The 13,892-nt window shown below is 39.6% G+C and overlaps 1 protein-coding gene across 7 annotated transcripts in view; it reads right to left on the bottom strand.

Annotated features, from left to right (window-relative positions):
- The window catches only part of UTRN (utrophin), a 507,084-nt gene that overhangs the window by 102,149 nt on the left and 391,043 nt on the right, over positions 1-13,892 (bottom strand). For all 7 annotated transcript variants that reach the window (XM_058667660.1, XM_058667612.1, XM_058667721.1 and 4 more), the window contains one exon: positions 3,423-3,691. In XM_058667660.1, the coding sequence (XP_058523643.1) occupies positions 3,423-3,691 (269 nt within the window). The remainder of the gene's footprint in view (positions 1-3,422; positions 3,692-13,892) is intronic.

Consider the following 13,892-nt stretch of genomic DNA (forward strand, 5'->3'; position numbering starts at 1 on the left):
AACAAGTTTTGTGATTGCCTTAAATACTTTGTTTTTCCGTTGCTTTATCATATTTATTATTTAGCAAAGATTAGTATTTATTTTTTATTTGCATGTGGCTTCAGTGGGATTTGGAGTATATTTGAAAGCAATCTAAAAAAAATCCCAGACTTTGGATCTATTTCATTTGATCTAATGAGAGCTGGGCTTTTCTTTTTCCTAAGATGTTAAAATATTTTAATGCACGGTTTAAGCACTTATATTAATTGTATTTTTCCCAGTTTTCTACTTCATCAGAGAGTTGAACAGAGCTATTTTGACTTTGATTAAAGGAATTACTCACTTCCATATCAGTCAAATGAAACTTAAAACTCCCAAACCTTTGTGCCTTTATTCATTTTTTTTCTCTCAACACTAATCATCCTGTAATATAAGTTTATACTTCTAAATTCAAATGGGAAAAATACCTGCTCTAATGCAGAGGCATTTTTTGCAGTCCAACAAGACATCAGTTGCAAACCACTGATTCAAAGTTTTAATATTTGTTTAAAACTATTGAAATATATTGTGTGGAGCCAGCATCATGGTATAGGGAGCCAAGCTATTATTTGCAATGTGCCACCCCATATGACAACCTGTTAGAGTTCTAACTCCCTGTTAATATGCCTGTGCAAATGCTGGATGGTAGCTCAAATGCTTGAGTCCTTGCCACCTTGTGGGAAACCAGAATGCTGTTCCAGGCCCCAAAGTCCACCTTGGCCTAGTCCTTGCTGCTGTGGCCACATAAGCAGCAAAGCAGCAGATGGAAGATCAGGCTCTCTCCTCAACTCTTCGCTGCTCCCTCTACCTCTCTGTGTCACCCACTCTCCCTCTTTCTCTGTCTTTAATTCAGCATTCCAAAAATAATGAAATAAATCTTTAAACAATTATGAGGTAGGCATATTCCTGGAGAAATTACACTAAATGCTTTGCTTTCTGAGATATTTCAAACTCAGATACATCTATAAAAACTGTTTTAACTAGAGTTATCGAGACAGTTTCCCCCCATTTCAAAGGGCAGCTGAAACTCAGGTATATTTGCATTGAAACATGATAAACAGTGATAAAATTTTATTAATAAAAATTGTTTGAAGTCAAACATTCAACTTGTAAAGCTTTAAATTCTTGATCAAAATGATGCGAAAAAAATTTCTGCGGTGTGAACAAATATCTTTGAATCTCTACCACTTTCTCACTGAAAGGGCTTAGAAAATTTATCAGTTTCATTTCTACAACTGACAAATGAGGCTGGCATGTGGTGCAGTGGGTAATGAAGTGTTCACCCCACCTGGGCACCAATTGAAGTGTAGCTGTTCCACTTCCAATCAAGATCCCTGCTGATGCATCTAAAAAGTCAGTGGAAGATGGCCCAAGAACTTGGACTCCTGTGTACACAAGCAAGATTGAGAAGAAGTTCTTGGTCCAGCCCTGGATGGTTCAGCAATTTGGGGAATCAATCAGCAGATAGAAGGGCTCTCTCCTTCTGTCTACTCCTCTCACATTAATATCCATATAGTGCTACCTGTGTTGTTGGGTTGCTTTGAGAATTTAAACATGTATCTATGTGAAGTTGCTAAGAACTGTTCTTAATAACATCTAATAAGCCCCAACTGATGTAAGCTACTTTTATTACTGGTCCTAAATCTAGACATACATTCATTATGTGATTTATCAAAGTATTTAGCTGATTTTCTAGGTTTTACTTTCTTATTAAACTCTAGGCAAACAAGAGACTATGGTTATCCATCTGTATATCTTTGCAAAATGTATATCTATCCAAATGTATATCTTTGCAAAAACACTCCATTCATAAGAAATATTGTCCGTCTAATACTTGATAATTTTTCAGGAGCTTATGCTTTGATTTGATTTTTGGTTACTTAGCCAGTAGCCTACTACCTACAAAATCCAATTCTGTTATTTCTGTTTCTTATTGTCTAAGTATCATTTACTTTTTTCTGAAGATGTTCTAGAACATGAGAAACAAAGGAAGTCTAGACCATAGTTCTAACATCTTTAACTTCAGGCATTTCCTGAGTATGGAAACAATTTACAGCAAATCTACTATTTTACCAATAAGGAGATGAAATTTTTATGTAAAAATTCCTAGTAAAACAATATGCTTTTGATTAGCCATGAAACTGAACTAAGTTCCAGGAGTCACAGAGAGGAACCTACAGGCTACAGCTTCTGGATACAATCTTACAAAATCCAAGCTGTGGGAAACACTACAAAGCAAATAACTCAGGTTTTTAGAGAAATAAATATAAGGAAAACAAAAAAGGGTAGAGGGGAAATACGAAGACTAAAGGGACTCTCAAAATTTTAGAAAAAAAGGGCCTACTGGGATGGCTCAATGGCTAAATCCTCAGCTCGCAAGCACCAGGACCCCACACGGGTGCAGGTTCATGTCCGAACTGCTCTACTTCCCATCCAGCTCCCTGCTTATGACCTGGAGAAACAGTCAAGGATGGCCCAAAGCCTTGGGGCCCTGTACCCACCTAGGAGATGTGAAGGAAACTACTGTCTCCTGTCTTTTGATTGGCTCGACTCAGGCTGTAGTGGCTACTTGGGAGTAACCCAGCCAATGGAAGATCTTTGTCTTTGCTTCTCTCTGTACATCTGATCTGCCTTTCCGATAAAAATAAATGAATCCTTAATTTTCTTTTTTTAGAAAATCAGGTAAAGTAAGCTTGATGTTGCAACGTAACAAGCAAGGCTGCTGTCTGTGACGCTGGCATGCATGTTGTATGGACACTAGTTTATGTCTTGGCTGTTCCACTTCGGATCCAGCTCTCCACTCAGAGCTGGGAAAAGCAGCAGAGGATGGCACAAATGTCTGGGCTCCTGTCACCTACAGGGGAGGCTCAGCTGAAGTTCCTGGATCCTGACTCTGGCCTGGCCCGCCTGCGGCCATTGTGGCTACCTGGGGGAGTGAACCAGCAGGTGGAAGATCTCTCCCTTCTCTAACTCTCCTTCTCTCCTTGCAACGCTGAGTTAAAAATAAAGAAATTAACCTTTAAAAATAATTGGTAAACTCAATTATATTCCTTAGAGGTGCACAAACTGGATGAAAAAAGTATACAGAAAAATTAATCATTTATAAAAGTCATATTAGTGATTTTTACAGAAGAGTCGCTAACAGTGAGCAACACTTGAAAAGTACATGATTGAGCTCCTGGGCAGAGGGGAGAGGTCCAGTGGTCATACAAGATCCCTTAAAACTTCATGAAGCAATGGAAGTCAAAGATAAGTTTGTTTTAGTGCAATATAAAATTCATGTTACTTTGCTCAGAGCCCATGAAGTTTCTGAAGTACCTTTGCATGTGGTTCTCTTTATTTGTGTCTGCTGATTAAATGTTTCTTTAAAAAAAAAATCCCTTGTCAAAGACAACAAGACTGACCATGGTTTTTTCGATATGATCCTGCAGCGAGTCGATGAGCAAGTCTCCTACGGGCTTCCAGCCATTCCGCACGGCCTCTGCCTCCTTCAGGTCAGCATCCAGGTCGTCCATCGCTCCCTGGAGGTCTCGGAGCTTCTCCAATGCCTTATCCACTTGCTTTTGCCAATTACTAGTAACAGCGTTTAGACTTTCCCACTTCTCTTTGACTTCACATGACTGTTTACGCATGGCTTTGGCAATCTTTTGGGCTCTTTCCTCGGGAGTCAATTCTGTGATTACAAAAAAAAACAAAGAATCATTTGGACACCTGATAAAATGTACCTTCTGCACACCCTGATGAGAATGTTCCATCTGTAAGTATTGCCACCAGATTCAGAGTGAAAAGCATTAGAAACACCATTTCCGTGTTTCCTCTACAGCTTCCCATGCATGGAAATGTATGACAGAACAAGAAGGGAGTAATTATACATATTTAATAAATGGCCTAATGGATGTTATGTTGACTTCAAAATCATACTATTTTTGCAAACCGTAAGTATAACAAGAAAATTCAAGAAATAAAATAGTTCTTCTTTATCATAATTTAGTTACATAAAACCCACAGATCATTTTTCATTTCAACATCCACAAAAGAAATGGAGAGTATAATTAGCAGACAAGAGCTGTAAGTAATGAAGAAAAATTCTCAGAAAATAAGATGCATATTGTGTTCCTAAAAAAATATTAACTGAAGACAAATAAGATATCTTAGATACTTTGTCATCTGTAATGTACTTAGAAGTTCATTTTTAATAAAGGACATTTCTTGCAGCCCAGAAATACAGCAAGTGCTTGCACATTTCCGATGAGGATAGCAAGATTTAAAGGAGCATCCTAAATGTACATCAAAGGAACTTGAAGAAATTCTGAAATAAACTTTGACATTCAGACAGAAATTGCAGACATCATGTAATGCCAGGCAAACACAGAGGGGTAAATTCCTGAAGCAGGTTGGAAAGGTCTCTAGTGCTGCCAAACATTGCTGGGACTTCACCACACTCTCTGAGGATATCCTCCTTCCTGTCTACCTGCCCTAACGTTTGATAGGGTCCCAAGGGTCCAAGGGATAGAGGTCAGTCAGAAACACACAGTCAAGGCAAAACGCACACTAATTAGAGACAGAAGTACATACAGACTCCCCTCCACTTCTCAAGGGATCCCGCTTGACAAACCTATCCTAAGCTGAAAGCCTGAAGTTGAGAAGGCATTCCACATCCTAATCCCCCCCAAAACCTGATAGCTTATTCAATCTACTTGGGTAAAATTATGTAACACTAAGCCTGTTTTGCATTAGGGTATTGGATAGCTCATGTACCTTAATGAATACTGTACTGAAATTATAAATCAGGACGGCTGCATGAATCTATTTTTATACTATCAACAACCAAAAAACTTACATTAAGACATTGTAAAGTGGGGATCATCTGTATTTTTCTTTTGATAATATTACATCTTACAGTATCAGTGCTTCAAGTAATTTCTAGTCCACCTCAAAATGTCCCATATCATACCTAAAATTAAGTAAATACCTTGAACTTCATGCTTAGATGAATTTCATCACAGCATGAGTTGATACAAGCTCTTCCAAAATTTGTTTTATATTCTCAGTTTGAATTTGTCTACCTGTGGTTATTTAAATGGTATTTAAAAGTCAAGCTGTCTAAATTTCCAGAAGATTCCAGTCATTTGCATCCCTATCTAAAAGCAATTTTCCTGGAATAAGATTCGGGGAACCCAACAGACTATTGGGGGCTTAGCAATCTCGAGCTGTAAGGTGTGCTATGAATGCATGGTGAGGTGATAGAGACTGGTATCATCCCTTGGGAGCTGAATTTAAGAGGAGAAAACATCATGACTTTTCATTTAAGGGGATGTACAGTAGTTGTGTAATGGAGACTGTCATATCTAGTAACGTGTCATTTAACTTCATGGCATTGTAAATTTCCTCTTTTCTTTCTATTGTTTATTTTGAAACATGACTTTTCATTTAAGGGGATGTACAGTAGCTGTGAAATGGAGACTAACATCCAGATGTGAGGATACAGTGTGGCATGCATTTCTGCTTCCAGACAAAGATGGACTTACAATGAAACTGTTTACTATATCTTGACAATAGGATTCTGGACTCTCTGCCATTGTCCAGGCCCGCAATGATGGACATATGACTGAGTATGAAGAACTATATGTTAGTGATGATATAGAGGAACTGGGGGGGTAGGGATCTGGGGAGAGGATAAGGGAATATGAAACTGTACTATAAAATAATAATAATAATAATAATAAAATGTATAAAAATAAATAAATAAATAAAAGATTAAAAAAAGAGAATCAGATAGGAAACGATCAGCGTGGATTCACTCATATGTCACTAGGTGGGACACAAAGATTAGTTACTCCTCACTGGGTATTGAGGATTTCTCTGCACACCCCTCCTAAAACTGTTCTGCACCTAAACTATTGACATATGTCTTGTTAGAGATATAAGCCAGTCTAGACTACCCGAATAAAAAGCCAGGTTCAGCAAAATTATGCTTCAACGCTATAAAATGCTAAATATTATAATGAAAATAGACATGAGACAGCTAAATAGTAATCTATAGCCATTTTAAGATGTATAGAAGAACCCGGTTGTGTATAAACTAAAATCGAAATGTCAATGAAGTAGTCACAGGATGTGGTTAAGAATTTACATTTTTTGGGCCCGGCGGCATGGCCTAGCAACTAAAGTCCTCGCCTTGAAAGCCCCGGCATCCCATATGGGCGCCGGTTCTAGTCCCGGCAGCTCCACTTCCCATCCAGCTCCCTGCTTGTGGCCTGGGAAGGCATTGGGACACTGCACCCGCGCGGGGCAGACCGTGGGAGTTCCAGGTTCCCAGCTTCGGATCGGCGCAGCACCGGCCTGTTGTGGCTCACTTGGGGAGTGAATCATCGGATGGAAGATCTTCCTCTCTGTCTCTTCTCCTCTGTGTATATCTGGCTGTGGTAAAATGAATAAATCTTTAAAAAAAAAAAAAGAATTTACATTTTTTTACTTTTAACATATTGGTTACTCAATACTATGTCAATTAATTCCATAACGTTATAAATTGTTGCTGATGTTATGCTGGGGCTTTTAATTGATCGGGATGATACTCTGCCAGCTCTATCTTCAGACCAGGGAAGGTTTCCCCAACAAGCCGTTGAACTTACCAGGACAATAAGATGCTGGACTCTATGCTTGGTATATGCTTGCAATGAAAGAATCTCAACTGAACTCGAACTGTGGTTATGCAACAAGGTGGAGGAATCCACCATGGGGGGAGAGTTTGGGGAGGGGTGGGGGGAATCCCAGCACCTATAAAACTGTGTCACAAAATGCAATGAAATTAATTTAAAAAAAGAGAAATATAACATGTACAATAAAAAAAAAAAGCACTAATAGGCTAATCCCAGAGACACAAATAACAGCAGGATAGAACCAAATAAATGCACTGACAATTCTGAGGCCAGCAGAGCTTTCCTGTGTTGCATTTCTGCTCGTGTGTGGTGGACATGTGTACACGTTGCACCGTCACTAGCTGTTCTCCCTTCAGGCCTTGCCATTCACTCACTCATTCACTCTTTCATTTATCTATTTATATTAATCTATGTATTTGACGGAATTACAGAGAGAGTAAGAAACAAACATCTTCCACCTGCAGGTTCACTGCCAGTACTGGGCCAGAACAAAGGCAGGAGTCAGGAACTTCCTCCAGGTAACCCACTTGGGTAATGGGTCCAAGCACTTGGGTATCTGTTGCTCTTCCCAGCCCACTAACAGCTGAATAAGAAAAGGAGCCGCTGGGACACAAACAGTGCCCCTAGGGGATGCCGACTTTGAAAGCTGCAGTCACATCACATCAGCTCAAGGTCTTCCCACTGCAGTGACCAAATTTTTGAGAGTTGAATTATATTTATCTCTATTATTTATACATTCATATATATTCATATATTATATGTTACAAATTTTAAAGGCTGTATTTTTCTATTTATGTGTCACAATTTTTAAAAAAGATTTGCTTATTTTTATTGCAAAGTCAGATATACAGAGAGGAAGATCTTCAGTCCATGGATTCACTTCCCAGGCAGCCACAATGGCTGGAGCTGAGCCAGTCCGAAGCCAGGAGCCCAGAGCCTCTTCTGGGTCTCCCACCTGGGGTACAGCATCCCAACAACCTTCCTCAACTGCTTTCCCAGGTCACAAGCACGGAGTTGAATGGGAAGCAGGGTTGCTGGGATTAGAACCAGCGTCCAAATGGGATCCCGACACATGCAACACAAGGACTTAAGCTGCTAGGCTACTGTGCTGGGCCCTGTGTCACAATTTTAACTAGCAATTTCTTTAATGAGTTATATATTAAAGGTAGAAAGGATAATTATCTTTTTAACGTTTTTTTTTTTTTTTAATCGGGGGAGAAAGAGAGACCGCAATAGGTATCTTTCATCTACTGGTTTAGCCTCCAAATGCCCACAGAAGCCTGGGCAGCTCAGGCTGAAACCAAGAACCAGGAACACCTTCCTGGTCTCACGTCTGGGTAGAGACTCTAGCACATCATCTGCTGTCTTCAAGGGTGTGCTATCAGCAAGGAGCTGGATCAGAAACAGAAATGGCACTCAAAGTCCCAAGTTGCAACACACACCACTGAACCACAGTACTCTCACGGAGATAATTATCATTTAGGAAGAAGAACGAGGAGGAAGGAAGGTGGAAGGGAGGACAAAGAAAAGATCTACCCTTACATTTTCCCTCGGGTCCAATTACCTTTCTTTCTTTAAATATGAAGATTAATTATATGTATGTACTTATACTTTTGGGAGAAAGACTATAATGGGGTTCACCGAAATGAGTAGAAAAACAATCCTGAACCGGAAGTGGACAGCGGGATTGGGAATCAGCCCTGCCCTGCTCCCATCATGAAGTGGCTCCTATGTAAGTGACACAGCTTTGTGAGCCCAGTTTTCTCAAGTGGGACCCCATTTCCCCCCATGCTAAAAAAAAGTGTTTACTCTCAAAGTCTAATGTTCCTCTAAATTCAATCATATGAAAAAGGTATAACTACTGCATCTCAAAGAAATTTTAATAGCAAAACAGAATCTCTTTGTGTGGCTGGACAAAAATTAATTTTTAAAATGAAACTATGCTTCTGCAATGGGGAAAAATGGATAGATGTCTATTAGAATTCACTCACTATAGGTTTTACTAAAGTTTTTCCATCTTCCTCTATTGTGGTACAGATACTCATAACCTCCAATGTGACTTTTTAATCTTAGCTCATAAAGACTATGTCAGAAATGTTTTCTTTCTCTCCGTGTTGGTTTTACAATACCTTACACAAGAGATCATTACAGAATTGAACTGAACTTATAGCTTTATTTTTCACTGAAAATATCTAAGGTCATAGTTTTAGTGGAAGCTTTTTCCTCCTTCTTATATTGACCTCATTGGAAAGGTAGATTTACAGAGAGGAGGAGTGAGGAAGAAAGATTTTCTGTTAACTGGTTCACTGCCCAGGCGGCCGCAACGGCCAGAGCTGAGTCAATCCAATGCCACAAACCAGAAGCTTCTTCCAAGTTTCCCACGTGGGTGCGTGGTCTCAAGGTATTGGATCATTCTCTACTGATTTCCCTGGACACAAGCATGAGCTGAGTGGGAAGTTGAGCAGTTGGGGTATAAACCGGCGCCCATTTAGGATCCAGGCAGGTGCAAGGTGAGGATTTAGCCACTAGGCTATCACAGCAGGCCCAACTTCAAATATTTTACAAGACAATGTCTTATTGCGAAAAAAAGATTAAGCTTTAAAAAGTTCAAATTCTAAATTTATATGTGCACCATGTGCTATTTTTTGCTGATATGTTTAATCCTGCTATATTTCACAAACATACAAAATTTTGGAGGTTGTATTTTCACCACTGGACAATTTCGCGTAAGGTGAGACTAGGAGATTGCATTCTGGTCCCCATGCTACCGACTCTAGAAATAGTAGATACATGTCTTTCTCTTTGAATTTCAGTTGTTATCAGTAAAGCTACTGGTATATGCATGGCACACAGAGGCCCTGCAATGAAGGTTAGTTTTTTTTTTCATTCCTTTAATTATTTTATTGATAAGTCTAGGAAATTTAGACAGCTATTGGGAATTCTACATAACCAAACTAAGTTGAACAGGGAAAAAAGAATTCAAGCGAAAAGAGATGATTTGTTCTCAACATTTCTCCCTTATTCCCTTGCCCTTTCTCTCCTTTCTTCTCCGATTCTTGTGCTTTCTCACTCTCTTTCACTTAAAGCCTAAAACAATTTTCTGATTAAAGTAACGAGAAATACAAATTTTCTGATTAGTGATTAAGATTAACTCAATCTCTCTGAAACCTTTCATCAGTAATTAAGAGGACTGCCCATTTCCTAGTCTGCCTACTGACTGATGACAATTCATTATGAAGCAGGTTACAAGTGCATCATCAAGTGTCCTCTGCTGATTAATGTCTCTAATTACGCTCATCTGAAAATTGGAGGGGTGACAACAGGAAGAGATTACTCTGAATGGAGTTAACTGGCTCATGTGTAGTCTAGGTCTTTCAAGAAGAATATGATACAGATGAAATGGCTCCACCTGTGCTGCCAAGGGACTTTGGAAACAAACAAAACATAACAAACAAAAACTGTGGAGTATGACACATTTAGTGAAGAGAATAAGGGATATATTCCTCTAGTACTGAATGTAAGATATTAAGTGGCGTAAGGAGGAAATGAAAAGGAAATAGTAACAAAGACCACATGGCACACGGAGACAAATGGCATTTCTCAACAGAAGTGGGTGGATGTAGAATAGCAGCCACAATACAGGCAAATGTCGGTGTCTCCAGAAAGTGGGTCCAACTAATCCAAGCCAGTGGTGATTTGGGAGGAAGCAGGGGGAAGTCACTAAAGAGATGAGCCCTTAGGGAAGAGAGCAGGAAGCAAGCTGAGACCCAACACTCAACTTTCCAACTGAGTATTCCCAGAATCTCTTCACAGTTGAATCAATTTTAGGATTTCTTCAAGCTACTCAATGTCTTGGTCTGCAGCAGACAAGTCACTGGGGACAGGGAGATGGCAGTGAACAGGGAGAAGAGCAGCTGACGATGCAAGTGCCAGGAGGACAAGGGCTAATGAACCCCCACACCCAGAACCCAAACTGGCTTGTGGCTGACATCTGACACACACTTGTTGACAAGAAATAAACCAACGCAGTGCTGCAAACATCTGTGACTTAAATCTTTTCTACTTTAAGAAAGCCTTGAATGAAAAGTTTTCCCCTTCTGGTCACAGTATGCCCACTTCTCCCAAAGCTGCTTTCTGGAGAAACACAGTAGCTGATGATCGATCAAGCTAAAAGTCACTCATGAGGCAGTCATGAGTCAATCAAGAACCTATATAAGGTATAGGTTTAGTTACTGCCAAACAAGTGTGTTTAACTGAGGAGGCACGGACTGGCTAGGATTATACTTTCTTAAAGAATCCAAAACCTCTCATACACTCAGTAGATCCCAGATTTCTAATGCGAAACAAGAAATAAATAAAACATTAGAAAAGCACACAACTATAGTTAAGAGTTTAATAATCCCCATCCTTTATGCTGAAACTAGACCGTGACCTCCCAGGTGCTGAGTACAGAATTCATACGTGTAAATCATGTTCATCTTTCTTCTGTGAGCCTGTGTAATTTGTGAATAGTTGAAGCACTGATTAGAGAACATACCAGATGGTGAACAATGAAAGTACTGTGTCCATCAAACTCACATCCGTTCCGTAATTCTTCAACAGGATTTTTGACTTATTTATTTAGATGGGACTGCTATTGTATGTGGTACCATGAGATAAATTTTAACATTTTTTTACCAAATATATAGGCTTCCTCAACAGATCCATTAAATTGTAGAAGAATTAGGACTAGATTCATAACATCCACATAAATATGACTGAGCACTAATTAGGGAAGAATCACATTGTTGCTTTGTGGTTAAGGACATTGGAAAACAAAGTAACAATATGATTTTCTGTGCTTTTTCATGTATTACAACTTTACTAATCTAATTTGGAGTTGAGAAGCTAACTAAATTATTGCTCTGGTATATAGGCCTGAAAGCACTTACTTACACCTCAAGTTTTTATATGAAAATGACAAGAGTCTAATATGGCCTAAACACCTTTTCTTTCAGTGGGAATAAATCACTGAACTGGGATGCAAGTCCATAAAGCAGTGTGCTATTTCACTGAAGGGATGAACTAAGGGCAATAAATGTTTGCCATCTTTCCAAAGTAGATAGATACAGAAAATAAAATCCAGTTTCTACTGAGCCCTTAGAGGAAGGGTTGCGACTGCTGCACTCTGGAGGTTAACAGCAGAGTTCAGTGAGGAAAGCTTTGGTTCCCATTTCTACTTTTTGATTGACAGGGTGCTTATCAGTATCTCAGACTTAGTTTTCTCATCTGCAAGGGCTAGCAATAGTGATCACATCTCATAGAGATGTTGTGAGAGTCCAGTGAAACAAGCCACATGAGGAACTCCACACCATATCTGCCACACTATGAGCACCAAAAAGGCTGGCTTGCTGGGAACGCCACGGTTAACACTTCTCATTTCCCCCCAGCCAGTGTAGTGTGAGTGCTCCCGCCAAAATTCATGTTGAAATGTAATGATGAGGATAAAAACTTAATCTGACTAGATGATCTGGAGGTGCATGGGAGGTAGTTATAGTTAGGTCAGTCCATCAGGCTGCAACACTAATCCTAAGGGACCGGGGTTCCACAAGAAGACATGAGAGTGAAACTAAGTCCCTCTGTCTCACCACAGGCTACTCCGTGCTGCCTGGGACCCTGCAAGAGCCTTGTGGCTAGGAGCACCACTGCACCTGACCTCCTGACCCTGCACACTATGACTGCCTACACTGCTCTCCTTCAGTCAATGGGATCCAATCCCAGTAACAAGAAATAACCCAGGCTTGAGGTTCGTCCAATGATGTATACTGATGACGAGGCCTGCCAGTCTCAGCCAGATCCTAACCTCAAGTAAATCAACTGCAGTCGTGCAGAGCTGTTTCCTGGGACATTCCAGATATGAAGAAGAGCAGTTATCTATGCCGCCCTGAAAGGGCACAGTAAGAGAAGGCTAAGCCAATCACACCACGTAGGGAGAGGCAGCAGCAGCCACAGAGGGAAGCTTCTGGGTGGCAATTCAGGCTCCAGGGACAGCCACACCCTTGCCCATACTGCAGCTTAGTTATGGGACTCGTGATTGCCTTGCTGCCTAAACCACCCAATGTTCACTGTCTCTCATTTACAATGAATGAGGTTCCAATTAATAAAGTTGCCATTAGAAAAACAAAAACAAGCCCTGAGAGTTTTGATGATTTGTGTTGGGTAATTTGTTCTTATTTTATTAGATATAAAGAAATCCTGCTGTATCCTTAATTTATACTGGAAGTCAGTATAAAAGTAATTTCTGTTCATCATAAAATAATTTCACGTTTTCACTCACGTGATGACAAAATTTTAATGGCTCAAGTTTCCCATTACTGACACACAAAGATGGACATGGTAGACTGAAATGTATCATTTCTTACTTCTTTGTCCTATCATAAAATAAATTAGATTTTTAATAAAAAATGAAATATTACTAATATTTGTTACTCTAAAGTATTAGGAAGCATTTAATAACTAAAAGAAAAAAGTATAACCTGAGTATAAAAACTGCAGACTACTAAAATCACATGGTTGTCAAGGGCTCTAAAAGGACACATGAGTCTGTACAGGTTGCTTCATCTGAAAGATGATTATTAGCCATTAATCGCAGATACATTCAGATACAACCATGTGAACTTGTGCTTGACCATACCCACATGTAAAACTACACACACATCTTCTAGATGACAAACAAAATGTGATTTCAATGAAGCAAAGTTAACAGCAGGTCCAAACAGAAATGGTGTTTAAAAAAGCTCAAAAAATAGCTGTAGTAAATACAGTACTTCGACAAGGACAATCTTTACAAAAGATCACGAGGAAATTTGTGAACAAAACCCTGAAATCTCTTCATTTAAGAAATCATATGCATTTAAAGGGCAGAGACAGAGAAAAACCTCCTATTTGCTAACTTACTCTTGAGACAGCCTACAGAGTGGGGTCTTGGTTAGGTCAAGCCAGCTGCAGGGAGTCTCCCACGTGGATGGCAAGAAAAGGAACTATTGGAGTTGAGCAGGAAGTTACAGTCAGGATCTGCATCTGGGGTTAAAAATTAGACACCTTCTCATAGGACACAAGAGTCCCAAGTAGCATCCTAAAGCCTACACCAGACGCTGAGGATGAGTTTTTCTTATGCAAATATAAACAATATTTTGTGTGCTGAAAAACTATTTCACTATGTAAATAATATGAAAA

This window comes from Ochotona princeps, chromosome 1 (genome assembly GCF_030435755.1).
Source record: "Ochotona princeps isolate mOchPri1 chromosome 1, mOchPri1.hap1, whole genome shotgun sequence".
Classification (NCBI taxonomy): domain Eukaryota; kingdom Metazoa; phylum Chordata; class Mammalia; order Lagomorpha; family Ochotonidae; genus Ochotona; species Ochotona princeps.